This window comes from Phragmites australis, chromosome 18 (assembly GCF_958298935.1).
Source record: "Phragmites australis chromosome 18, lpPhrAust1.1, whole genome shotgun sequence".
NCBI classification, from domain to species: domain Eukaryota; kingdom Viridiplantae; phylum Streptophyta; class Magnoliopsida; order Poales; family Poaceae; genus Phragmites; species Phragmites australis.
Window position 1 is genome coordinate 16,979,120 of NC_084938.1, and position 26,777 is coordinate 17,005,896.

The 26,777-nt window shown below is 43.4% G+C and overlaps 3 protein-coding genes across 4 annotated transcripts; 1 reads left to right on the plus strand and 2 right to left on the minus strand.

Annotated features, from left to right (window-relative positions):
* Positions 1–11,762: 11,762 nt before the first annotated feature.
* LOC133899158 (uncharacterized) lies at positions 11,763–12,887 on the minus strand. The gene has a single exon (XM_062340117.1). It carries the CDS (start codon positions 12,829–12,831, stop codon positions 12,025–12,027), a length of 807 nt encoding a protein of 268 aa, XP_062196101.1. The 5' UTR covers positions 12,832–12,887; the 3' UTR covers positions 11,763–12,024.
* A 977-nt stretch (positions 12,888–13,864) lies between these two features.
* Positions 13,865–14,894, plus strand: LOC133898576 (uncharacterized). Its single transcript, XM_062339282.1, has one exon. The coding sequence runs from the start codon at positions 13,865–13,867 to the stop codon at positions 14,759–14,761; it is 897 nt and encodes a 298-aa protein (XP_062195266.1). The 3' UTR covers positions 14,762–14,894.
* Positions 14,895–14,922: 28 nt separating this feature from the next.
* LOC133898332 (glutathione S-transferase T3-like) lies at positions 14,923–18,404 on the minus strand. 2 transcript variants are annotated; one of them, XM_062338993.1, is made up of 4 exons: positions 17,884–18,404; positions 16,761–16,846; positions 15,725–16,153; positions 14,923–15,647 (listed from the first exon to the last, which is right to left on the minus strand). In XM_062338993.1, the coding sequence occupies exons 3-4, from the start codon at positions 16,142–16,144 to the stop codon at positions 15,081–15,083; spliced, it is 987 nt and encodes a 328-aa protein (XP_062194977.1). In that variant the 5' UTR covers positions 16,145–16,153; positions 16,761–16,846; positions 17,884–18,404; the 3' UTR covers positions 14,923–15,080. The 2 variants fall into 2 exon arrangements, with proteins under 2 accessions (XP_062194977.1, XP_062194976.1); XM_062338992.1 differs by lacking the exon at positions 17,884–18,404 and adding an exon at positions 17,255–17,397.
* Positions 18,405–26,777: the final 8,373 nt, after the last annotated feature.

Sequence of the window (26,777 nt, forward strand, 5' to 3'; positions counted from 1 at the left end):
AGCATGGTAACATGGAGATTGTCACCTGGTAATACGGGTGATGAAATCACGACTCGTGGGTAAAGTGTGTAAACTCTGCAGAGTATAAAACTGATCGATCAGCCGTGCTCATGGTTAAGAGCGGCTTGGACTTCTTCTTGATTAGTTGGGATCAGGGTTCTGGTTTGGATGGTCGGGTAACCAGGTAATAAAATTACCTGGTGAGTTTTGGTAGTTAGATGTTATCTAATGAGCTGTTCTTCTTGTTTAAGTGGTATCTTCACACTTAATTAGGATGTTTGTTCTTGGAGTTACAAGATAAGGTTGCTCAATGCAATAAATTAGTGTTTAACCTTTTCTTGACTAAAACTTCATGTCATGTTTTTACATACTTATGGAATATGATACGTACTCACACTTGCTATTTTCAATAATAAGTACTGCTTCATTGGAAAATACTATAAGGAGATTAAGGAAGCTGAAGACTATAATGAAAATAAAGCGTTTTAGGTCGCGTTGTCCCCAGCCTGTGGTGTGCCTTGAAATTTTCGTTGGAGTTTCATTTTGTTTTTTCGCTGATGTTTAAAACTCTGGTATTTATTTCAGTAAAGTTGTTTTATTTGATATAGAATTATATATCACTTATAATGTTATCATATGTATGATAAAAATTATCTTAGCATACATATGAAATACACCTGATTATTTTTAAAAAAATCGGACGTGATACTGGAGTATCTACGATAGACAATTAATTGATGGTCAACTCCAGTGTCTAGAAGGAGGTTAATAGATGATTGTTTTATGAAAATTTTGCCCTCTTGTGGAATGGAAGGCCATCTATTCATGAACAGAGGAATCCCTAACAGAAAAAGCATCTGGGCGACGAGGTGATGAGGAACTGGCAACTCACCATCGCTCCAATCGATGAGATACGCCGCGGGTGGCATCTTCGCCGGGATTCAACAAGGTCAAAGGGTCGATGGAGGGATCAGAGAAAGCGATGCGCATGGCGAGGGAGGAGATGAGGCAGACGGTACATGTGTTAGCATCGCAGGCTGGAACCTCTGAGCGACAGATTCCCGGCCCGGCGAAGCTGAGCACGACTCAGCCGACGGATGAATGGACGCCGGTAACCAGCGGAGGTTCGCGGTGGTGCACAGATCCCTTGATGGGCAGGCAACCAGAAGGATCAGGCTCGAGGATTTGGGCGTTGGCCGGTAACGAAACCTCTGATGATGGTGACTCCGACGACGAGAATTCCATTTCATCGGCCACGTTTTTACGGGATTTTTTAATAATATTGTTCTGTATGGAAATTCCAGAAATATTGCATAAATTCGAGAAATTACAAAAATAACCCACTATCACTCATCGAAACAGCAAAAAAACAAATCACTCTTACAAAGTGCGAAAATATTTTCTATTATCAAAAGAGAAAAAATTCTGATTTTTACTCTTTGGATGAGTGAAAACTCAAGATTTCGCTCCACTAGTGAGCCAAAATACCTTTTGGGGCGGGGGAGGGGGGTGTAGTGTGAAAATAAATTTGCGGTGGACTGTTATGTGAAAATCCAAGTTTTCGCTCTTTGGGTGAGCGAAAATCCAAATTTTCGCTGAGCAAAAATTGCCCAGTGTGGGCTCGTGCACGCGCTCCTCACCTTTAATCCAGTTGTCGGTCATGCCCGCTCACCACCAATTTGCATTCAACCAAATTTGGAGAGCAGAGGAAAGATGAGGAAAGAAGAAAAGAGGGAAGAAGAATAGAAGGAAGAAGAAGGACAGGCAGCGGATGGAGAAGAAAGCTAAAAAAATTTAGCATGTTTCTGTTAGTTTAGTTTTCTTTTAGGTTATGTAATTTTAATTAGATATGTGTTTGTTTTAGATGTATGTAGCATTATTTGTTAGTTTTAGAAGTATGTAGAAATAATTTGTATTAGGATAATTGAGTAGGGAACAAATTTAGATGTATATGGAAATTATATTAGATGTATGTAGAAATGTTTGTTAGTTTTAGATGTATGTAGAAACAATTTAGATCTATATAGGATGCAATATTTACTTTAGAAAAAATGAGGAGGAATAGAAATTTTAGATTAAGTTTTGTTATCATGTAGATGTGCAATTTAATTTGCGATATTTATTGTAGGTTATACATATTGAATTTTGAATTTATAAATATATGTAATGATATAGTATTAGTCAATATAAATTTTGATTTAGTCTAAGAATATTTTAAAAAAATATATTTTAGTTCGTTGTAAATTATGTCATATCATAGATATGTGAAACGCTATAAACCTTAGAATTTTGTAAGTAAAATTTATTTATTTTCTTTGTAACATTGTTTTAAATTTATACATCTATATAAGATTTAATTAGAGATTAGAAGGAAAAAATTTACGTTATGCTGGTTTATTATGTATGTAAGATTACGGATTAGTAAGATTAATTGTAGGTTACGAAGATTTTATTATGGTATAGAAATTAGGTTTTGAAGAATTTTATTTGTAATTAACGGGAAAATAAGTTGATAATTTGTTTTGATATATTTTTATACGTCGCAGTTATGTCAAACCTTATAAGTCTTAGAGTTTTATATAGAAATAGTCAAATCCGGAATGGTCCATCTGGTGTTGATTTGAGCAATTTTCTATTTACTCTTATTGAGCACCCAAACCCTGAGGGTATAAGGATGAAGCAGATGATAATATAGTTCGTCCGATATTTTCAATTGGACCCTGACATTTAATCTGTTACAATACAATGCATGTGGACTCGTATATTAGATCTAGTTTGTTAGCTAAAGTTGGTGTGTCGGACGGATAAGTGGTTAAAATGGTTGGAATTGCGTAGGCAGCATGGGGTTAAGTACAATATGCTGGTTCAGACACCTTCGTCCACTCAGCAGGAGACGTAAGACATCTACGGTTTCCAGTTGCCCAGACGCGAGTGTTGTGAACCTAATTGGTACGCACCATCTGCATATGACCATCCTTGGGAGAAGGAGGAGGCAGCTGGACCAACATTAGTATGTAGGACAAAGTGTGCCAGAGGTAGGGCACATGATAGAGGTCAAGGTAGGGGTCAGACGTAGTCTATTTTACTTGTATACTTAAGCAATGTATTTTGTTCAAACTGTTGTAAGACTATTTAATTTGTTTAGTTTTTCATTTTATTAGTTCAGTTTGATGAGTATATGGTTAATATCTTGTATTAATGTATTATGTTATGAATTATTTGTGAACTTCATGTGTAATCAATGTGATTGTTAGTGTCTTATATTTGTGATTGTTAGTATCTTATGGTAATGTACTATATTGGTTTTCCTTCCTAGTGCACGATCAAAAACATGCACAATTCTTTTAAACATGTGAAAAGCAATACTCTTACGGTACATATGGGAAGAAATCTCAGCTACTGTTTAATAATATTTTTTGCTCTTTGATGAGTGAAAAAGAGATTTCACAGCGACAATAGGTTATTTTTGTAATTTTTCAAATTTGTTCAATATTTCTAAAAATTCGGTACAAAACAATATTATTAAAAAAAATTCGTTTTTACGTACGGCCATGGAGGCCGGTTTCTCCACGGTAGACGTCAGGGAGGCGGAGGCTAGTTTGCAAAGATCTGCGGCAAGGAAAAAGGTATTTGATCTTGTGTGTCCTGCAGGTGCAGATAAAAACGTCACGCTCGCGAGGTGAATTGTAAATGCAGTGACCCAACGCCGTCCGACCGGTGGTGCACATGGCGTGGTCCTCAAGGAAAAAAATCAGCGAAATTTCGCTAATTTTGGCCTAGACCAAAATTGGTCCATTTCGGTTAAACAATTTTGGTCCAGTTCAAATATACCCGATCCTAATTGATTCAGTAACCCAAACTCATTCCAACTCTAACCTTAACTCCTTCAAATATCCAGCCATTTTTGAATTATTTTATTTTCTATATGATCTTATTCTCTTGCCTCCCCACCCGAGTGACCAAACTCCAGTTCCTATCCCACCCGAGCGGCAGCGGCGGCGTCACCACCCAGGCGGCACGGGGTGGCTCAGCGGTGCGCGGGGCACGGGCGGCGCGACAGCCGTCTCTGGTTTCCTGCAGCTCAGCTCGCCGCCGTCTTCGCTAGCGCCGTCTCAGCTCAGCTCGCAAAATTTCGAATCCAAGTGGCATATCTCTGAAGTCTATTGGCCTGTTTGAACAAGAAAGTACATAACAGTTACGCACTGAAGAAACTGGTTCTCTGTTGATGGACTTGCAATTTTTACGATGAAGTGTCTTCTTTCTTACTTGTGAGTGCTGAACGGCTCTGTTTTATTGCTTGATGATTAGTGTTAAAACTCATCTTAATGTGCAGCGTGCACGTTCATTAATTTCCGTTATGGGTCATGCATGCCTGCAGAAGCTCCAGTAGCTGTGCAATTAGACACTGCCTACCAACTCTAGCTAGGGTGCTGCTTATCACTTAGTTAAGAAAGTTTCAGTACTAAGTTGGGCTAGAACAAGTGAAATGATACGATGCAGATAGCTTGTTGTGATCTGAAGTTCTGCACTTGCTAGAAAAGAAAATAGACATCTATCTAAAAATGAAGAACGCTACTACTAGACAAAAAGAAAGACACTGGTCAGGATCTCTGCTCGTTTCACAGGATGTTCTTTTTCTTTCTGTTATGCTATTTATTTGCCACATATTATTTGCAAGTTTAGGTAGATTGGTTGTGACGTATATTATAATTAGTTACATTTTTTTTCAAACTATGCTATTAAACTGGGGTCATTGGTTGCAGTTTGCCGAAATTTTGCCCAAAAGTTTGGTAATTTCCATCAAATTTTGGCCGAAATTTTTGAATTTTGGCTATGTCACTTTGTCCAAATTTTTTGAATTTTTTTCTGAATTTCACGAATTTTGGTGTTTTTGTCCAAGGGCAAAAAAAACGTCTGGAAAAATTTTGAACCCTGTGGTCCTCTACCATCACCGAGAGTGTCACCACCTAGAACCTTCGGGGACATTGTCATCCGAGGCTGCCAGCAGTGATCTGGCCAACAATAAACCCCAATCGAGAGCAACCAGGCATCATCTAGTAGCTGAAGGAACAGAGAAATCCGGCGAGCAGGAGAACGGAGGCGAAGGGGACGGTGATACAAAATTTAAAATTGGATGCCTTCACTTTGGGTCCACAACAGAACTAACACTAGCAAAAAACCGTGAATGTAGACGGAGTGTTATAGACGGTTTTTTAAACCCGTCACTAACAAAGTACCATGATGCTAGACGGTTTTTGAAAGAAACAGTCTGTGATATTGTCACAGGTAGTTTCTTTGAAAAAATATCTGTGTCTAGATGTGATAGACATGGATGAATTATTAAGAGAAACCGTTTGCAGTTTAAGATCATCTTTAGGAAGGAGACAAGGCACACACGAGTTTTCAGACAAAGCAGATAAAGCAGCGCAAGAGGGTAGGAAATTGGTAGATTATGTTTGAGCAGGATAGGAAAAATATCTACTGAGGTCCCCTCTTAATAGGTTTGAGTAGGGTAGGAAACAATTCTACTGAGATCCCCTCTTAAATAGGTTTGAGCAGCAATATTATTAAAAATCTACTGAATGTTTCTACGCGAGTTGTAATAGATTGATTATTCAATAACTGTTATGCATTGGAAATCACAGATAGCAGACTGAAGTTAGATGTACCTAGAGAATCGTACTTGTGATGAGTTTCTTAGTGGCATATCTGGATTTATGCGTGTTGTTGAGGCGGATATGTTGAATAAGAATGAGAAATTTATTTCGTGTCCCTGCATTGATTAAAAAATGAGAGAAAGTTTCAAAAAGCACAGAATATACATGCACATTTGATAATGCGTGGATTCAAAGAGAACTATAAATGTTAGACCAAACATGACGAAGAATGCATGAATGACCCTGGTAGCGATATGCAAGAAAAAAGTATTTCTAAGTGTGACATGTATCAAGTTATTCCGAATAGGGATATCAAAGAGTGTCCAATCTGAGTAATTTGTGCGCGTCAACATAGGTAGCGATAGAGCGTCATTTGATTCTCTCACCACCTTCTAAATCACCATCGACTAGCTCTTGGCACAGCCATGTGCGCCCGAGCCACCGTTGCCACTATCCGTGCGGCTGCCAGACCCGCTGTCGTTTGTCGGTGCGGATTCTAGTCAGAAGAGGTGACTTCCTGGGAGAGGGAACCATCGCCAGACATCATCGACGGTTACCCACAGCTCTGATGCCACTTTGTTGGAGATAATCATCAAGCTCATGCCCACAGATCACTGAAGAACTGCTCACGCTCCCTAAATTGGATTTGCGCTCGCTTACTGACGAAGCAGGCGTTTTCTGTCAATGAACAGTAACTGGAAAACTGGAAAAACACATAGTTGGTTCGGGGTAAGGGGCGGGGGGCTCAATTGATCCCCTGTTTTGGGTTTTCTTTTATTCGCCTGTAGGCACTCACACGACGTACACGATCACCACTTCCCTGACCGATTCCTACACTATCGTGCTGCCTCTCATGCCCCGAACCCGATTGAATTGGCTGGGACTCACACAAAACCTGAAAATGTACACTCCGCTGAACTGAAGACTGAAACGAGTCCGTTAGATCAACTCTGAACTCACGCAAGCGCGCGAGCAAACACACACACTTAGGACATGACTACACAACAGAGCTCACACCAGTGCGTCTTGTGCGGCGATAACGGGCGCCGCCGCAAGTTCTGGGCGTACCGCTCGTACTACACATCGCGTGTATCAAGGAGAAGGCTCGCAAGAGCTGGGACGAAGCCTACCACAACCGCATCGGATCATTCATGGCGTGCTGCAGAGCTTGCCCAGGAACGCGCGGAGTAGCAGCGGGTTCGACCTGTTCATCAAGATCGTTGGAACTGTGGTGAGCATCATTATTGCTGTGATCTCTATGAACCCGTTTGCCATGATCGCCGCCGTTGCAGGGCTCGGTGGTTTTCTACGGGATTAGTGATCCATCGACCCTAGTATAGTACCAAATAAATGCGCTACTGCGAATGCATGGAAAGAAATTGTTTATTCATGTGATTTTGTGTTTAGAGCTCACTGTTTCACCTGTAATTTAGGACTACAATAAAATCTCTGATTTGCTTGATGTGTTAATCTAAATCATTTGTATTGAACATTAAATTTGTATCAGATTTGATTTCTTGTCTAACAATATATTTCTAATAATAAAAAAAAATACAGCTGACCCCTAACAAATATTAAACCACCTTATAAAATAAGCATCCATCATAAAATTTTATTTATGGGTATATTACCACTGTTAGAATATATGAGTTTAGCCCATTATATTTGTGTAATTCTAAATAAATCTTGAATGCCTAACTAATTGAAGGTGGGGTGCACTTTTAGTCTCACCTTGCTAGTGAAGGTAGAGAGACCAACTTATAAATAATTGTCTCCACCACCCACTTAGCCTGTGTGGATAAGAGGACTAGGAGAACATACACAGGCACTCGCTCGTCAGGCCGTGACCGTGGCCGGGGTGAAGGGCGCGGACGCATGGCACTTGCTTGAATGGTCCGTTGAAATTGGATCCAATTGTTTGTGCAGGTGTGGCTTCTTTTTGCAGATTTATTCTCTTTTACTGCATGAAAAAACACACACGTACACACACACATATATATATATATATATATATATATATATATATATATATATATATATATAAATCATGTCAGTTAAAAATTTGATCGTAGCATGTAATCGAGCCTAATCGTGGTACATCTCAACTGCGCAATTATCTCTATATATTTGTCAGTCGCCACCACAAAGCTTGCACACAATTAGAGTTTTGTCTATTTTCTCTCTGCAACACCGTCACACGTAGACTACTCCATCCTGCTACGTCAACGTGCACCGATGAACTAGAGAGCAGATCTCCAGAACCCGTCGCTCATGGAAACCTGCACCTAGAGAGGATAAATAAGATTTTTGGAAGTGCTCGGCGCGACTACTCGTGATTTGCTTCATCATCATCAACTGTTTGTGCAATCTGCTTCCTAATCATTATCTAGTCATCGTTTACATCATCATGGTCTGTTTCCTCTACATTCCCTTCATCACCGTCTGCCGCATCACCGTCACGGGGGCATCTACATCTCATGCTACCGACAGGTGCGTTCAATGAGATCCGTCATGTTTAGCATGTCTGTTTTCTTGGTGCTTTTGTCCCAGAATATATTAGAGAGATATACATCTATGATAGACTCTTGCAGTATGATGATGATAATTGATATATTGTTGTTCATGTTATATTTAGGAATTAAATTAAATCTGAAAGTGCTATTTTTTTCAACAATTCAAAAACTTTATTGTAGGCACTTTTATTTAACAATGGCTGGTTTTGTCAATGCACTGAGGCCGGATAAGTTTACCGGTGTACACGCTAAGAGATAGCAGGTCAAATCCACTCTATGGCTTACAGTTATGAACTACTACTTGAGTCTATAGATGCTACTTTCTTTGAGAATATTTTTCCTATGAAGAATATACATAATACTTCTAGTCAAACTACTGAGATAATTCTTGAACCTATCACATCACTTGAATATTCTGAACAAACACAAGAGCTAGTTCCTGAGAGGAGGATAGTGAGACTCTAAGAAGGAGTAAGAGACAAAGGATAATAAAATAATTTGATGATGATTTCACTGTGTATCTTGTGGACAATACTCACAAGTCTATTTCAAAAGTATATGGATCTCCAGATACAAACAACTGGAATGAGGCAGTCCGTAGCAAGATGGATTCCATTCTCGCCAACGAGACTTGGGAAGTCACAAATAGACCTAATAATTGTAAACCTGTAGGTTGTAAGTGAGTGTTAAAAATATGCTTAGACCTAATAGTACTATTAAAAAAACTGATTGAGAGAATTTTTTTTTTTAATTTTTAGTCGGTTAAAAAACTAAAAATTTATTATAAAAGTCAATAGCAAAATGTCAAAAACCAAAAACTAAAATAAAAAACTAAAAGCTAAAACCCTCAGCTCAATCAAATAGACTCTAATAATCATGTGGCTTGGGTCCCGACGATTAGCAATAATGGTTGTAGCAAGCTGTCCCGTAGTCTCATATCCTAGTTATGTTCCTTCGTGTCTGACGGCCAGCAATTTCATTGCATTTTCATATATGAACTCATACTAAGCTGTACATAAATCGAGACGTGATCACTGGTCGGGGAACAAGTAGATATATGCATGCGCGTGGTGTACATGCACAAGGGACTTTAAGTTCAACTCTGCTTAATTATTACTCTGGATTCCGTTGTTAATTTAATCGATCGGGTATTTAAGACTTGAGACAGCTATCTTCAGTTTAACAGACATCTTCGGGGACTCCAAGTACAACTGTCTCACGGTGTTTGCGAATAAGTCAGCCTCTGTTCAAACAATGTAAAATTGTCACTACCTCCCATGTTTTTTGTCCGGGCTAATCTGGACGTCCATGTGGATGACATAGAGCGGATTAAAGATACCTAAAGTTAATTTAAGTCTGAAGTTGTACGAACCATAGTAAAAAACAAAAAAGGTATTCAAAGAAATGGGAAGACCAGTCTTCAAATAGGTAACATGTCAAGGTCGCTGTATATACGTTCGAAAAGAAAGGCCCCTGTATATTCATATTATTAGTTCTGTAAACACTCCATCAAAAGATACTATGCCGGTGGAAAAGATTTTTTTCAACAATTAGAGGAACATTGGTTCGTAATTGCAAGAATAATTAGAGGGGCTCTATTTTGTGAATAGCCCCTCAACATTTATAAAAACCGAGAAATACTATTTTTAAACTTAGGTCGACAATTTCTACAAACCTAGTTCAGCAATTTTTGGAAACCTTACAACAATACCTTAGTAAGAGTTCATTAGAATCACAGCTTAACTCTACTAGTCGACTGTGATCAGCCCGTGAAACATTATCTAGCAAGCTCCAGTCATGTTCCAACTTCTACTGCTGACAAAGCTCCATGGTTTGCATCCACAGGTCTAAATCGTCGCCCGAGAGCAAGAAGGGTAATGGCTCCTTGCGCGTTCTGACCTCTAAGCCACGCTCCCAGATTCAGTAATGATCTTTAGTATCATGTGTGTCAAATTGTTTTGAACCTTTAGCTGAACTGATAAGCATTTTGTCTTTCCCATGTGAAGTTCTGCAAATCATCGTGTAAAGATTGGGAAAAAGATAGGAGTTCAAAGAGGTGGGGGACATCATTAGGTCAAGAACTCCGTTTACTCATATGATTGCGTCTGTAATATTATCTCTCGCAAGATTCTATGTTAGATGATAAGTGTTTTTTAGAGTAACCATGGTAAGGTGCAAGATTAATTTCACAAAAAAAAACTGTAGCAGAAATTTGGTTGCCGCATATAGTTCAGTTCCCAATCGTGTGCATTCGGCTGGTCCAATATGGGGACCATCTCGGCAATGCCTGGTTACACGGCCCATTTTAGTCGAAGTCAATGCAGCCTTGCATATCCACAATTTAATGTAACCAGGAAGCCCGGCCCATTTGATAGCTCTGGACTCTGAAGTCTATTTAATTCAGTGCTCTGAAGCTTAAGCTTTGAAGGCTCCTCCAGTCCTCCACCGCCTTCCCTTCCCGATGCATGTTTTATATTTTTTTTCATTGAGTCAACCTAAAATCTAGAAAAATAAACTAAAAGTTCATTTTCACCTTATTAAGTTAAAAAAAAAACTAAGTACTGAATCAGAACTATCTATTAAGTACTCATTTACGTTCATATACCTACGATGGTTTTCGTCCTACTCCACCCCTCCAAGCAGCACCTCTCCTTCCCATGCTCTTGCAAAACTCTAATCTCGTGTGGCTTCATTTTCTGTCGGCGTAGATATCAAATAGAACTCTCACTAGAAAAAAGAAGGGCAAATTCCTTATTTGCCATCGAAAAATTCTGTTCTTCCCTCTACGCCACTGCAAAAAATGAACTTCATTATCTGTCATCAGTTTCAATTTTTAGTTACTTTCTTGCCAGTCTGTTACTATAAAAAAAAATTGATGGCGACCTTACGCCACTCTGCAAACATAACAGAGTGACAGGAAAGGAACAAAAAATTAAAACCGGTGGGGGATAAAGAAGTTCGTTTTTTTATAGTGGCCTAAAGGGAAGAGCAGAAAATTTTGATAGCAAATAAAGAATTTGCTCAAAAGAATTTGAGTTCAAGGTTCTTCGTTCTGAGTACAAATTTCTCCGATTCTGAGTAAAAGGTTCTTCGTTTTGTAGGCAAAGTTCTCCGCTTTGAGTCTAAATTTCTTCAATTTTGAGTCAAAGGTTCTTCAATCCTTAGTATAAAATTCTTCGATTTGAGTGCAAAAATCTTTGATTTGAGTTCAAATGCGTAAGGCCGGGTCTCATAGGACATCATGCAAATGCAGAGTGCCTGCGACTTCCCGGGTGGAACAAATGATTGGGTTGGTCAAGGTCTCCGCGGGTAATATACATGTGACCGACTGTGAGTTAGCTATACCTACTACTGGATCAACTAAAGCGACAGCCTTAACTAGTTCATCTTGGCATCGAAGCAACAACCCCCAAATGCTTGCTTCTCTTGTGCAAGCACGGCACCAATCGACACGCGGATGGATCGATCCTCGATCGAGTTGACTCGCAGCTTGTCAAGCCTCCATCTTTGATTGTCTGAATCTGATGAACCGTGATTAATTCGTAACATGAGTTGTGTACTAATTATAGAGGTGAAAAGTTGCACAAAAGAGGCTAGAACACAAATGAAACATCTGTACACATGAACGAACAACCGTTTTCAAAATTTTAAGCACCCCTCCCACAAACACACTTTAGAAACTAAAACAAAAATCTCGAGCAATTCAAGAGTTATGTACACCTTTGACCCTTGCTTTGTCGAAATGTATGTAATAAACAAAATAAATGAAATATGTTGGCACGGGAGAACATCGATGGTGAGTCCATTGATGTCATCTTTGTTTGATAAACCTAGCTCAACTAGCTCGATGGTCGTTAACCCCGGAGAAGACCACCTGGACCTGCTATGGCGGCCATCATGGCCACCGGGTTCCCAAAGATCACCGCGATGATGATGCTCACGACGTTGCCGACGATCTTGCAGAACCCCTGGAACCCGCTTCTCTTCCGGGTCTTTCTGGGCAGGCTGTGCAGCATGCGGTCCACGGAGGGCGCGCTGGCCTGAACGATCTGGCCGCCACCGACGCGATTCTGGTACTCGGCGTCCCAGCCAAGGCGAAACATCTCCTTCATGCACGCCACGTGTAGGTCGACGGCCTCGCCTTCGAAGTAGGAGCGGTACGCCCAGAACTCGCTGCGGCGCCGGTTCTTGCCGCCGCACATGCCGCACGGGCGCGAGGACTTCCGGTGGAGCTCGAAGACGCGGCCGTCCTGGATGAAGCGTTCCGGCAGGTGCGCGCAGCACGGGTGCAGGTCGAGATCGTCGTCGAAGCAGTGGTAGACGAACCCGGACGCGCGCTCGCCGCAGGCGTCGCAGACCCTGCCCCTGCCTTGGCCCCTGCCCCGGCCAGTACTGGTGTCCGGGGCCTGGAGAAGGAACACAAACGTGGCGTCGCCGAACAGGTAGTGCTTCAGGGTGGGCACCGCGCAGGCGCAGCATGTGTGGAGGTCGAAGTTGCACCGCTCGTGCTCGCACCTGTACCGGGTGCCGGCGCCGCGGCCGGGCTCCATGCAGCCGTCGCACTTGAACTGCCGGTCGTCGGTTGTCACCAGCTTCAGCTTGTGCTCCGGGTGGGCCGGGTGGCCTGAGATCGCCGGAGGAATGTCATCCAAGATCGTCATGGCTGATTACGTCGTCTTCTTGTGTGATATCTGGACAAGAAGACACCAATCAATAACCTATTATTACGCAAAAGTGGCGCGCGATCGTATTTATACAGGAACGAGGACGACGCGTTCTCGAAGTTGATTGGCATCTTCACACTCTTAGAGCATCTCCATCCGACCCCCTAAAATTGACCTCTTATATCTTCATGTAGGGGTTCTCCCTATCCAAACTGATCCCCTATTTCTCTGTGCGCTCCAACCGACCCCCTAAATCTGACCTCCTATATTTCACTCACCCATATTTTAATACTATCCTTTAACTACCAAATTAATTGTAACGGCTATATTTCTAACGGTTTTTTTTTTCAACGGCTATTTTTTGCAACGGCTACTTTTTTTCAACGGCTATTTTTTCCAACGGCTATTTTTTCCCAACGGCTACTCTTTTGTCCAACGGCTATATTTTTCCAACGGCTACTTTTTTCAAACGGCTACTTTTTTCTAACGGCTACTTCCAACTCTATATAAACCCGGCCAGTCCCCTGTTGCCATTCACAAGTCCTACTCCCTTGTAGTTCCCTCTCTGATCGAAATGAGTCATCGTTTTCTGGTAGATTCATCGTCGTCGTCAGAGGATGATGACGACGAACTCATTCTTGCTACACTACACCAAGCACACACTCAATATGCGCTTTTGAATGCTGCACGACCTGGGGGTTCTGTGCCTGGACGTCAGTATATCAACCGCAACAGAGAAGCCGGGCATTGGAGGCTATACGAAGACTACTTTTCAGATGCTCCTACCTACGGTCCAACTTTCTTTCGTCGCAGGTTTGTAAATGATCTGTTTTTGTTTGTTCGTTATTTTTGTGCATCCTCTTGGGTTCGGCTGATTCTTATTACTTTCTTCAGATTTAGAATGTCTCGTTCTCTATTTCTTCGCATACTGCAAGCTGTAGAACAACATGATGATTATTTTGTGCAGAAAAGAGATAGAATCAAACGTCTTGGGTTATCTCCTTTGCAGAAGATAACCGCAGCATTTAGGATGCTAACTTATGGAGTAGCAGCAGATGCTACTGATGATTATATTCGGATTGCAGAAAGTACTGCTGTAGAAAGTCTTAAAAGGTTTGTGAAAGCTATTGTTGAAATCTTCGGTGATGAGTACCTGAGATCCCCAAATGATAATGATACAACTAGATTACTTGCAATTGGAGAGCAAAAGGGTTTTCCCGGTATGCTTGGGAGCATAGATTGCATGCATTGGAAGTGGAAGAATTGCCCTGCAGCATGGCAAGGTCAATTTACCGGTCATGTTCACGAGCCCACCATTATTCTAGAAGCCGTTGCTTCACATGATCTTTGGATTTGGCATGCCTTCTTTGGTTTACCAGGATCTCACAATGATATTAATGTTCTGCACCGTTCTCACCTATTTGCAAATCTAGCTGAAGGGCACGCTCCAGAAGTGAACTACACCATTAATGGTCATAATTATATAATGGGGTATTACCTTGCAGATGGCATATATCCTCAATGGGCCACATTTGTTAAGCCAATACCATCTCCACAAGGGAATAAGAGGAAATATTTTACGAAAGTACAAGCAGCGGTGAGGAAGGAGGTGGAACGAGCATTTGGAGTTCTGCAATCTCGTTTTGCCATTGTTCGTGGGCCAGCAAGATTTTGGGATCAAGACACACTAGGACAAATCATGACAGCTTGTATCATCATGCATAATATGATCGTTGAAGATGAGCGAGATGCAGAAGGTGACCACCATTTCGATGGGATGGGAGAAGTTGTGACAGCTTCCCATCGTCCTACGGCTGAACTGCAAGTGTTTCTTCGAACTCATCTAGCCATTACTAACAGGGAAACTCACTCACAGCTTCGTGATGATCTAGTCAAGCACCTGTGGGAAAAATATGGAGGGGTATAGTGTATGTAGTTGTACCAATATAGTCGGTACCTATCATGTAATGTTTTAATTATGTATGCACTTGTAATAATGTAGTCAGTACCTATTATGTATGTAGTTGTAATAACGTATGGTAATATATGCAGTTTTTTCATCACACAACAACTAACATAGATAGTCCATACAACAAACATAGATAGTCCACACAACTAACATAGATAGTCCATACAACTAACATAGAGTTCGTACAACATACTTAAAGTTCATACAACATACTTAAAGTTCATACAACATATTTAAAGTGCCAACAAAATACTTAAAGTTCCATATATGAAGTAGCTCAACCCGAGCCTGTGCCAAACCGCCGAGCGATGATCTCATCCTGCAAACTCGTATAGTATTGTCGTTGTCGCTCACTCATACCACTAAGATCCATATTCATCACCTTATCATCTTCAATCCTTCTCCTTAACGCAATATCTTGTTCCTTCAGTTCAATCTTTTTCTTCTCAAGTGCAAGTCTCTCATCATAGCGCTCTTTTTTTGCAACCTCTTTCAGGGCTTCTGCCTCTTTCTTCTTAGCCCACATGTTTTCCAACGCTTCCATGTAAAGATTATCTCCAGGAGAGACAGGATTTTTACCTCGCCGTTGTCGCTCTTTCTCCGCCTTCCTACCTCCTGGCCTAACCACAGGCTCTGAAGTATGACCCTCCCCATCATCCTCTAGATGACTCTCGTTGGTCTCAGGAGTGGACGACAGACTTCCAGTGCTGGATGTCTTCTGTTTTTTCTGAACGCACCTATCCTTCCACTTTTGCTCGTGCTGCAAGATATTCCAACAATGCAACAATCCGAACGATCTGCCCTTCGGGTCTTTTGACTTATACAATTCACATGCATGCATTACCTAGACATATAAATACGCCTTATTAGACTTGCACCAACATATGAAATGACAATCAAATAAAGAAAAGAACATTATACCTTATCTTGTTCTGTCACGCCGCTTTGCCTCCTGTTTTGAATTTGGACATAACATCCACAAAACCGGTTAACACCTTCTAGTATGATAGACCAACGGTGCTGGAGAGAATTGGAATTACGATCAGATGCAAAGTCCTTGTTCTCGTGAAAATAATCAGTAATTCTTTGCCAATACGTAGCACGGGATTGTTCATTCCCTTGTATAGCATCCAAACTAACTTCTAGCCATGCCGACACCAACATGTTGTCTTCTTTTACACTGAAAATTTTTGATCTAGCCTTTTTTGCTTTTTGGGATGCACCAGCTTCTACATGTGGCAGTTGTTTCTCCTCATGTGGGCTTACAAATTGACTATCATCCCAATACGGTCCATTGTCTTCAATGTTTTGTTCACTCATCAATTCCAAAAAACCATCCATTGTTATAACCTGCACTACATAACACAAATTGAACCATGAAACTAATTTCTAGCATTGCAAAATAAACTAATTATGGATCTGCTCATGAACACTGGGGAACAACCCAGGTGTAAGTATGTGTAGTTGTTTCAATTAAATAGCATAGTCCTGAGACTTAGACGTGTGTTTGCTTCAGTTCATAAGTAACCAGCCAGATATCTTCCGAATATTGTCCTTAGTTGTTTAATGGTGGAATATGGTACCTTGTTTGTTATATTAGACAGGATATGTGTCTATACTGGAGTTAGGAATCATGTAAGAAATGCTTATTTAAGTTGCATATATTTTTTTCCCCTCCAAATAAAATATTTGATCATTATTTTGCACTATGTTTTGGCAAGGTCATCTCATTTGGACGATGAAGCTAATCTGAATACACTGACTGCTAACTTAGAAATCTTCTTAGGAACACTCCATCAGCAGCCTTTTCTCCTTTTTTCTTTTTTCCCCCAAAGCATTGAGTTTAGGAAAATTTTCCATTGTCACCGTAGTGGACGATAAGACTGAAATGTATACACTTTTTATTCTGAACATGTATAATTGCATTTTTACCATGAGCAAAGTTTAGGATTAGTACCTTTGCCTCGATCACATTTACAATTCCTTCGTAAGGAATTCTTGCTTTATTACTCCTGTGATTCTTTCTCTGACAGCCGGATTAATCTTGAAAAAAAATACATTTCCATCAGGAAGTTTTTCAATGGATCTAGCACATTCACCGGGGAACAAAGACAAGATTATTTGGGAGCATAAATAAATAAGCAGATGCGAAATTGATATATGATCTCAAGTCGTCTGTGGGGTAGCAGGAGGGGCACGGCGCGGCTACATGATATATATGGCATACTCTTTTCATGATTGAGTAAAAGCACAATTTTCATATAAAGATTGGGTAGCAGGTTCACTGAAACTATTGATCATTACAAAACAGAATTGTCAACTGCAAAACCATAAACTCAACACTAACTATGTTGTAGGGAAAAGGGGGAAAATGAAACTTGCAATAGCAGATAAGGGCACCCGATGATGAGAATTTTTGGGATAAAATGAAATTCATATAGAAAGACTGACCTCGCTGACTAGAAGACCAAAAGTTGCTTCAGAAATAACAGCTCTAACTGCTTCAGTAGATCCAAGAAGAGGAGCGCCTGAAAGCACAGGGAAAAACGATAGCATGAAGATAGGAAATAATGATGGTACTGAATTAAGGCTCAAATAACATGCGGTACTGCTAATCTTTTTCAAGAAGGACCATCATCTTGCTCCGCTGTTCTGTGCTTGGCCGATAGAAGAAAGGAGGAAGAAAGGACCAGTTGCTGCTCCTTGCAGCCGAGAAAGAAAAAGGAAAAGACCAGGAGGGAGAATGAGGGAGATGGGGGCTGGGAAGAGGAGGTTCTGGCATCTCCTTTGTGGTGGATCTGCGCAGGGAGGAGGGAAGTGTTGTTGTTGTTGCTCCGGTTGTGCTCAGCCGAGTGTGAGAGAGGGTGGGCAGAGAGAGAGAGAGCAGCATGGAGAGGGGCAGCAGGGAGGAGATAAGATGGAAGCGCCGGGGGGGGGGGGGGGGGGATGGAGGTCGTCGGCGGAGAAGCCAAGTTCGCCGGCGGCGAATCGTCAACGACGAATTGCGACCGTGTCGGCGGATTGCGAACGAGGAGTACCAAACCGAGCAAGAACAGGAACCGGAGGGGCGGCAAGCTCACCTTGGGGTTGGGGATGGATCTCGACCGCTTGCTCCCAGGCAACAGCCAGCCGGACGAGGTTCTGCGACTACAGGGCCGAGTGAGCACTACGTGACCTCGCCCACCTGCACGGGCTCCGGAAACACGAACGACGCCGCCTCCTCCTGCTCCTTCTCTTCCTCCTGCTGCTTCTGCTGGGGCGGCTTGGGAGGGGCGGAGACGGGGGCGGGGGCGGGTGGCCCAGGGGGCGGCGGAGCGGGTGGTCAAGGGAGCCGGCGGTGCGGGTGGCCAAGGGAGGAGCTGGCGCGGGGCAAGCCGCGTCGTCGCCGGAAATGTCCGTGGCGGGAGGGAGCGACGGGAAGGAGAGGTCGTTGACGGATAGGGAGTCGGCAGCGGTTCCTAAATCTGAGGGTCGACGGAGGTGAAATGGGGATCCCTCAAAGATGAGGAGGCCGATGAGGGATCGGTTGGAGAGACGTTCGAGCGTTTTTTTCCTAAAAAATAGGATGAGGGGTGCGTTGAGGGTTTGATTGGAGATGCTCTTACTTCGACTCCAAGGTACGGGCAAAGTTCAGGTGTCGTGGCTACTGCAACTGTACACGATGTGTAATCCGTGAATTTTCAAATCCAACAGTCTTATTCACTGCTACAGACGTTCACTGTAGTGATTTTGCTCCAGTGAAAATTAAAGCTGGTACATGTTTGCTCAGTGTTAATGCGGTTGCAACTTAAGCAAGCAGTTGCTGTTGCAACTTGCAACTGCGTAGGACCTCTGTCTGCTAAAGTACGTGGATTTTACTAGTTTGACCAGTAAGCATGTCGTTGAGCGTAAATTGTATGGCTACTTCCTCCTGCCAGAAATAGATGGCATTTAGGAAATCATAACGACTTCTGATTTGAAAATTGTTTCAGGTTTCTGAGTAAGATTTTCAGATAGAGAGACCCCCATTGATGGATAGTTTATAGTGACGGTTGAGTTATCAACAGGGGAAAGCTATGCGAGAAATAGTAGTATATATACTAGCTGCCTACATGTCCAGTGAGGCGCGCACGACAAAGCTTAAAACCACAAGTAACTGAGACATGATATATAGATTACAATTGACACTACTTACTAATCAAGTTCCATCCGGTCAACTGCTATTGGAAAAAAGAGGTGTCACTAAAAGATTCTTGGTCACCTAAAGATTTGATTTATTGATATTCAGTTATATCATCGGTCATCATCATTGCTTGGTTTAGGCTTTGTGCATCTCCAGACCCAGAAACCAAGATTTATGTTCCATTACCTAGAACGAAATCACCTTTACTGCTTTCTTCATCCTTACCTTCCTGCAATTTCGTAGCATTTTCTGAGAAGCTCAAAAGCTGATCGTCAGGACGCGGTCGAGGCAAGGTGATCATCAGGACGCGACATCGAATGAAACACGGAGAGCACAACAGATATACTTACGTGTAGCGTCCTTGCACAAGGGACTTGTCAAAGCTGCTTAACTATTACGCTGCATTTCGACTTCTTTTTTGTTGACTGAAAAATATGCTGGATTAAGACAGTCAGTCTTCTGCAGTTACGCAACGGTGGTCGGCTCTACATACAATCATATGTCATCCGCGCGCGGAGACCTTGACCTGTCCGGTTGCATCGGAAGTCATGGAAGCGGTCTAGCTGTCGCCGTTAGCTAGTAATTATTAAGTGAGCATCAGTTCTACGATCCTTGAAATTAATCTCCCATATCTGTGTTTTCTTTAACATATAATATAAACTACTACAAAACATCACATATGTAACGTCTCATCAGTATCGGTTCAACAGTAATCGGTACTGAAGACGTATAAGTAGCGGTTCTTAAACTTTCACACGCGAATAACAGCTGAGGAGATAAAAACCGACCCTAATAGTGACTGTATCAGTACTAGTTTTAGCCACAAACCGATATTGATAATCAGATACAGTGCTGGATCTAGCCACGAATCGACACTGATAATCAGTATCAGTACCGATTTAGTTACGAACCGCCACTAATGATTGCTACTATTATAGCTCATCTTAAAAAATTCATACCTTTTTCATACGAAGTCGGATGGGGAAAAACTTTATATGAAAATTATAGTTATCGATGAGATCTACAACTTTGTAGTTGAAAACTTTTTAATTTGATGTCATTTAAATGCTCAAATAATTATAATAAAGTTGCAGCAGTTGTCGATGGCAGATCACATTAAAAAATTCATAATTTTTCACACAAAGTCAGATGGGGAAAAATTTTATATAAAAATTGTAGCTCTCGACGAGATCTATAACTTTGTAGTTGATCACTTTTTTATTTAAGATCATTTAGATATCCAAATAGCTATTCAAATGTTCGATCAGAATATATCAAAATAATTTATTTTGCTACTATACTCACAAACGAATATCTGAGAAGGTTATAGGGGTTATGAGTGCGCATAGACTGTGAGGTCTTTAGTTTGAGTCTTAGTTGATGTATGTAAGTGAATATCATGTGACTTTGCGAATATTGAGCATGGTCGGGTGGGCAGCCTCTGGTCGGGTGCAGTCACGGAAAAAAAAATTAAAACTCTTTTCGATCCGAAAAACGTTGAATCGAGACCAATTATCAGTGTCGATTGGAGCCACCAACCGGTACTGATAGTGATTTTCAATACCGGTTCTATACTCAGCACTGATAGTCAGTGACTATCAGTGTCGATTGGAGCCACCAACCGGTACTGATAGTGATTTTCAATACCGGTTCTATACTCAGCACTGATAGTCAGTAACTATCAGTACCGAGTAATCAGTGTCGGTTTAAAATCTATTATTGATAGCGATTTTGAACTAGCGCTAATGAAGTGTTTTGGTGTAGTGACATAATATCCTGGTTGATTTGGTCCTCTACTTGTCTACGTTCTTTAGGCGACATATATACAGTACTGGCTATGTCCCGCCTTGGTAAACATATATTCATATACGTTTTAATTCCTTTTTCCCTTTGCTTAATTGAGCAGCAGTGCTCCTGCCTTCTCTTCAAAAGGAAACAATACTAGCAGTTCCTACAATAGAAAATACGTTTATAGCTAGGCACATGTAGCAGTTCAAGTTGAAAAAGAAAAATTGGCATACTTTCAAGGCAAACTTCGGGAGCGGCCTATATATCGTAAAACTTGGGTAAGAGAGGAGTCGTAGACACAACCAAATTTTACTCTCCTTTTTTTTCATCTGAGCTAGCTGATTTGAAGAGATTTGTTTTTAGGCCTTGAAGAGAGAATTTGACGAGAATAATCGAGAGTGGGCCGGAATGTAGCAATCCTGGGCCAAGACGGAGGCCCAATCTGAGTGGTGATGCAATCCGGTGACTGCATGCTAAGCGAGGGACGTTTCCAGAGGTTTCAGGGCGCGCGGAGCATGAATGCATGCACGGTTGAAGCATTCTGTGGGAAACAGATCGTCAGGTCCTCGGAAAAACAAAAACAAAAAGATCGTCGAATAGGTCAAGGTCTCCGGGGGTAATATATGTATATATGGCAGAGGCCGGCCACGGTTAGTTATAGCTACTATTCGTCGCTGTAGCGAAGCAAACCAAACGCTTTCGCTTCGGCTGGCTTGTGCAAGCACGATAAGACACGCACGATGATCATCAATCATCCCAACGAGTGCTAGTCGTCTAGTGCGGGCCAAGTAGGCCCAACAGGTCGGTCCGGCATAGACATACCTAGGCACGATCCGATTAGGTATAGTCTATCAGGTTCGCGTATTGGAGGTTCAACCAATAGCACAGCCCGTGAAGCAATATGCCAGGTCAACCCAGCCACGACACAGCCTGTGAAGCAATATGCAGGGCGGGGTTGTGGCAGGGCGAGGCAGCAGCACTGCAGGGTAGGGCGACAACAAGGTAGCTGGGTAGGGTGGGGCAGCAGGTGGGCGGGGTTGTGCCTAACCATGTTGTGCCCAGGGTCGAGTCGTGCCTATGTCGTGCCGACACGCCGTGTCGAGATCTCAGCCCAGGCACGATCCGACTTATCATGTTGTGCCAGTCCAACCCGTTTATCGTAGTGTCATGCTGTGCTCGGGCTAGGTCAAAACCTCGTGCCTCATGTCAGCTCATTTGGCTAGGCCCACTTGGTCAGCACTAGTCAAGTAGTCTCCTGACTTCCTCGTAAGTACAATGTGCTGTGGAAAAGTAACACAAGGTACTTACGTAAAGCCTCCTGTACTTCAGGGTAGGCTGCATGCCCTACCTAAGCAAATTAAGCTAATGGTCGATCAACCATCCGTTCACCCCAGGGGTGGCCAACTAGATCTGACGGGTCGGCCCGGCACGAGCACACCGAGACACAACCAAGTTAGGGCACGGCCTGTCAGGTCTAGCTAGTCTTCCGAGTCATGCCATGCTTGGCAGCAGGGCGGCGCGGCGACAGGGCGAGGGCGGGGCGAGCGGCAGCAGGACGAAGGCGGGGCAGATAGGGTGTAACCCTGCCGAGCTGAGCCAACACGCCGTGTTAACGCTTCGATCCAGACACGATCCAACTGATCGTACCATGCTAGCCTGACCCGGTTAAAATCGGATCGTGTCGTACTCAAGTCGAGCCAAAATTCACATACCTCGTGTCAACCTTTTTAGCCCATCTCATTTGACCGGCACCCAACCAAACACATCCTAACTAAACATACGGTTCACCGGTGCCTCGGTGGCAAACCACCGCTGGTTGCTTCTCGAATTTCTTCAATTTGCATGGCACTGTATTTCAACGACAGCCGTGTTGCCCGTAAGTTTCAGCGAAATTTGCTTCCTTTCCAGGTTGCTTAAGGATTAGTTATGCGGATGGATCGTTTTCAACTATGGGATAACCGCCTATAAGCTTGTCAGACCAACCGAATCAGTCTACTGTACCTTGCACTCCAAGGAAGGTACGCAAGGAAGATGCACATCAACTTCCCAAGACAGTAGCAAGTTAGCGCAGACACGTACGTACTTCGTTCTTAGGGTATATATGGGCCGACAAGCTTTCGTTCTAATCTCTTACCCCCTCCGATTTTAAATATTATACAATGTTTTGATTAAAATCCAATCCAATTTTTAAAACTTTTACCATCAATAACTTTTAAAATATTTATTTTAAAAACTTAAAATATAATATTATAAAAGTATTTTCAAGATAAATCTACATATGTGATTTTTATATTTTTAAAATAAATATTTTAGAAGTTATTGATGATTAAAGTTTTAAAAATTAATTAGATTCTGGTTAAAGTGTCTTATATTTTAAAATCAGAGGGAGTAAAAGACTACGCCTTCGTCTGTACAATCATCAAGCAGCTAGTACCCAGGCGTACATTCAAGGGCAAGTTAGTCATGAAGATGTACGAAGATCCTCCGCCGGAGATCTCCCACCACGCCCACCTGGCGCACCCGCTCAAGCTGTGACCACCCGGTGGCGTGCTGTTCGTGTGCGACGGCTGCAAGGAGCCCGGCGACGGGCCCAGGTACACGTGCGACTGCGGGAGCCGCAGCTTCGACCTCCACCCACCCCGCGCGTAGGTTCATGTACCACTGCTTCGAGGAGGGCCTCGACCTCCACTCCACCCGCCCTGCGCGACCCTGAGGGCGAGCGTCCTCGATGGAGACCACACCTTCAAGCTCTGCAAGATGAAGAGCTCGTGCCGGTGCGTCTTGTGCGGCGATAAGGGGCGTCGTCGCAAGTTCTGGGCGTACCGCTCGGACAACGACCATAGGTCTGTCTGTTGGACTTAATCCTAGTCGTGGGTTTCGGGGACTCATTTTACGTAGCTCGAAGCCGTATTCAAGTAAGAATCTTAGTTTGAATGTGTTTATGACTTCGTAACATGCGGTGTGCACGGATCTAGTTTGAGTCAGAATTAGAATCCAGAATCGGATCACGGGATGGCGGGATTCATGTTATGATTTGAAGTTAGCAAGTCACTATAAATATAGAGTTATAATCCTTAGATTGTATGCTAGATAAGTCGAAAAAAATCGCAAGTTGAGAAAAGTTGAATAGAGTAAAAATTCCTCCAGAAATCTTTCAATCTGCCTCTGGTCTTTGTAGTTCTCTTCGAGTAGCATTTTGTTTCTCGTCGAGTTCCTGGTACTCATTGCGTCTGATCGTGAGAAGCGTTTCTCGTCAACTTCCAGCCTTGCTTTCTTGCCGCGTGATTAGGCGCACGTGTGGTCGCGACTTGTGGTCGGGCGCTCACGTGCTTGCATCGTACTGGTCGCTTAAGCACGAAGTTTCTCAAGCACGTACTGAGCGGCCAGAGTGGTCATGAGAGTGCTGGTCGCGCTCGTTATCCTGGGCAGAAGCCAACATTTGGTATCAGAACTGGTAGGGTGCAGCACTAACTCGTGAAGATGTCGATCGTTCCTCAGGACGAGGCGATGCGGGAAAGCAGCGGTGGGCCATTCCTATACCCGCAGTTGACGGTGATAAACTACACGAGCTGGGTGATTCACGTACAGGCGATGATGAAGGATCAAGGCATCTGGGAGGCAATCGAGCCAGCGGCTGGTGTGGACGTCGACGTGAAGAAGGACAAGAAGGCGAGGTCGTATCTCTTCCAAGCACTCTCGGAGGATCTCCCGATGCAGGTGGTAAGGAAGAAAACTGCAAAGGAGGTCTGAGACTGTCTCAAGACAAGGTTAGTAGGTGCGGATCGCATCAAGAATGCGCGGCTGCAGACATTGAAGAGCGACTTCAACGCTATGCGCATGCAGGAGGGAGAGACGCTGGATCAGTATGCCAGAAAGCTCAACGCCATGTCCATCAGGTACGCCAATCTGAGGGATATGCTTGACGACGCTGGACTGGTCAAAAAGCTATTCGACACCGTGCTGGATCGATTCCTGAGTGTGATCGCTAAGATCGAGCAGTTCTACGACCTCCACAAGTTGCCTTTCGAGGAAGCTATGGGCGAATGAATGTGTTTGAAGAACATGCTCGCCCACGTGCACCCGGCAGCAGCAACAATAGTGATGGCCAGCTTCTGCTAACTCAGGCGGAGTGGCAGGCGCGACACGAGCAAATACTACCCTCCTACAAATAGCAAGCGCGGCCGAGGTGGTCGTGGATGCGGCAAAGGCTGTGGCAGAGGTGGTCGCGGTGGGACGTCGCACAATGACGAGGAGAGTGGCTTGGGCGGCGATCGCCACAACAAGAGCCACATCAAGTGCTATAACTGCTACAATATGGGGCACTACGCAAATTAGTGCAGGGCACCTAAGAAGAAGGAAGAAGAGAAAGGCGAGTCTCATCTCACATGTACCGATGACACCGAGCCGACCTTATTGCTCGTAGTGTCGGAGGAGATGGTACCGGGACTGCAGCAAAGGCGGGATGCCATGTTGCTGAATGAAGAGAAGTTGAAGCCAGAACTGCGTGACACATTGGAGGGAGGTTCCCGCTCTGAGGTCTGGTACTTGGACAATGGGACCAGTAATCACATGACCGGTGATAGAGAGAAGTTCAAAGTGCTGGACGAAGATGTCACTGGCAAGGTGAAGTTCGGGGATGGCTCCACGGTACATATCATGGGCTTAGGGTCAGTCGTGTTCAGCTGCAAAAACGGCGATCAATGGCTGTTGAAGTAGGTCTACTGCATTCCAAGACTTTGTAGCAATATCATCAGCCTAGGACAACTTACCGAGGTTGGACACAAGGTGATCATGGATGTTGAACATCTACACGATTGCTGATGAAAGTGAGATGAACTCCAAATCGCCTCTACAAGATCGAGCTACATCAAGCGACACTGCTGTGTCTCTTAGCCAATCTTCAAGACCTGGCATGGCTCTGGCATGCGAGGCTCGGACATGTCAACTTCGCAGCTATGAAGCTACTTGTTGATAAAGAGTTGGCAGCGGGAGTGCCGCCGATCACACATCTAAGTCAGCTATGTCAAGGGTGTTTGGTAGCAAAGCAGGGGAGGCAGTCGTTCTCGGCAGTGGCAAATTATAGGGTGAAGAAGCCACTCGAGCTGCTACATGCTGACCTTTGCGGGCCGATCTCACCTTCGACTCTCACCAGTAACAGTTATTTCATGTTAATTATTGATGACTTTACTCGGTGGATGTGGGTGTACGTGATCAAGTCTAAGGACCAAGCCTGCTCCGTGTTCAAGAAGTTCAAGTTGCAGGCCGAGAACACGAACGGGCAGCGTATCAAGACGTTGAAAATTGATTGTGACAGGGAATTCCTCTCTGCCGAGTTCACCCGGCTATGCGAGGAGGCCAGGATCGAACAGTACCTCACCACTCCATACACGCCACAGCAAAATGTCATGGTGGAGAGGAGGAATAGGACCGTAATAGCGATGGCGAGGTCCCTCCTCAAGAGCATGAATGTGCCTGGAAGATTTTGGGAGGAGGCAATGCTGCACGCGGTGTATCTGTTGAACCGCTTGCTGACAAAGGAGCTGGATGAACGCACTCCATTCAAGGCATGGAATGGAAGGAAGCCGCATTTGGCACACCTTTGTGTGTTTGGTTGCATGGCACATGCAAAGGTGATAATGCCACACTTGAAGAAGCTTGACGACTGAAGCCAGCCGATGGTCTATCTTAGCATCGAGGACAGTTGCAAGGTGCATCGTCTCTTTGATCCATGGTGCGGGAAAATTCATGTAAGCCGTGATGTTACATTCAATGAAAGCGTGGAGTGGAGCTGGTGTACAAGTACAGGTGGTGAGGAGGTGATTAGCACTGAGCTAGCGGTGGGCGGCTCTGTGCCACTAGCAAGTGGTCCGGCAAGAGTGCCTCCGCCAGCGGCACATGGTGATCTAGCTCCTTCATTGACTCCGTTAGTCGGTGAGATGACGTCGGAAGGGCCAGCAATCAGGACACATGCTGCGGCACTCATGACAGCCACCTCTCCAAGAACCCCCACCACTCCAGTGGTGC

Excerpts from the sequence above, each read along its gene's own strand:
- LOC133898576 (XM_062339282.1), top strand. The coding sequence starts at position 13,865 with ATGCTAACTTATGGAGTAGCAGCAGATGCTACTGATGATTATATTCGG.
- LOC133899158 (XM_062340117.1), bottom strand. The coding sequence starts at position 12,831 with ATGACGATCTTGGATGACATTCCTCCGGCGATCTCAGGCCACCCGGCC.
- LOC133898332 (XM_062338993.1), bottom strand. The coding sequence starts at position 16,144 with ATGGATGGTTTTTTGGAATTGATGAGTGAACAAAACATTGAAGACAAT. Across the intron at positions 15,648-15,724 it reads GCGTGACAGAACAAGATAAG|GTAATGCATGCATGTGAATT; the intron begins GTATAATGTTCT and ends TTATATGTCTAG.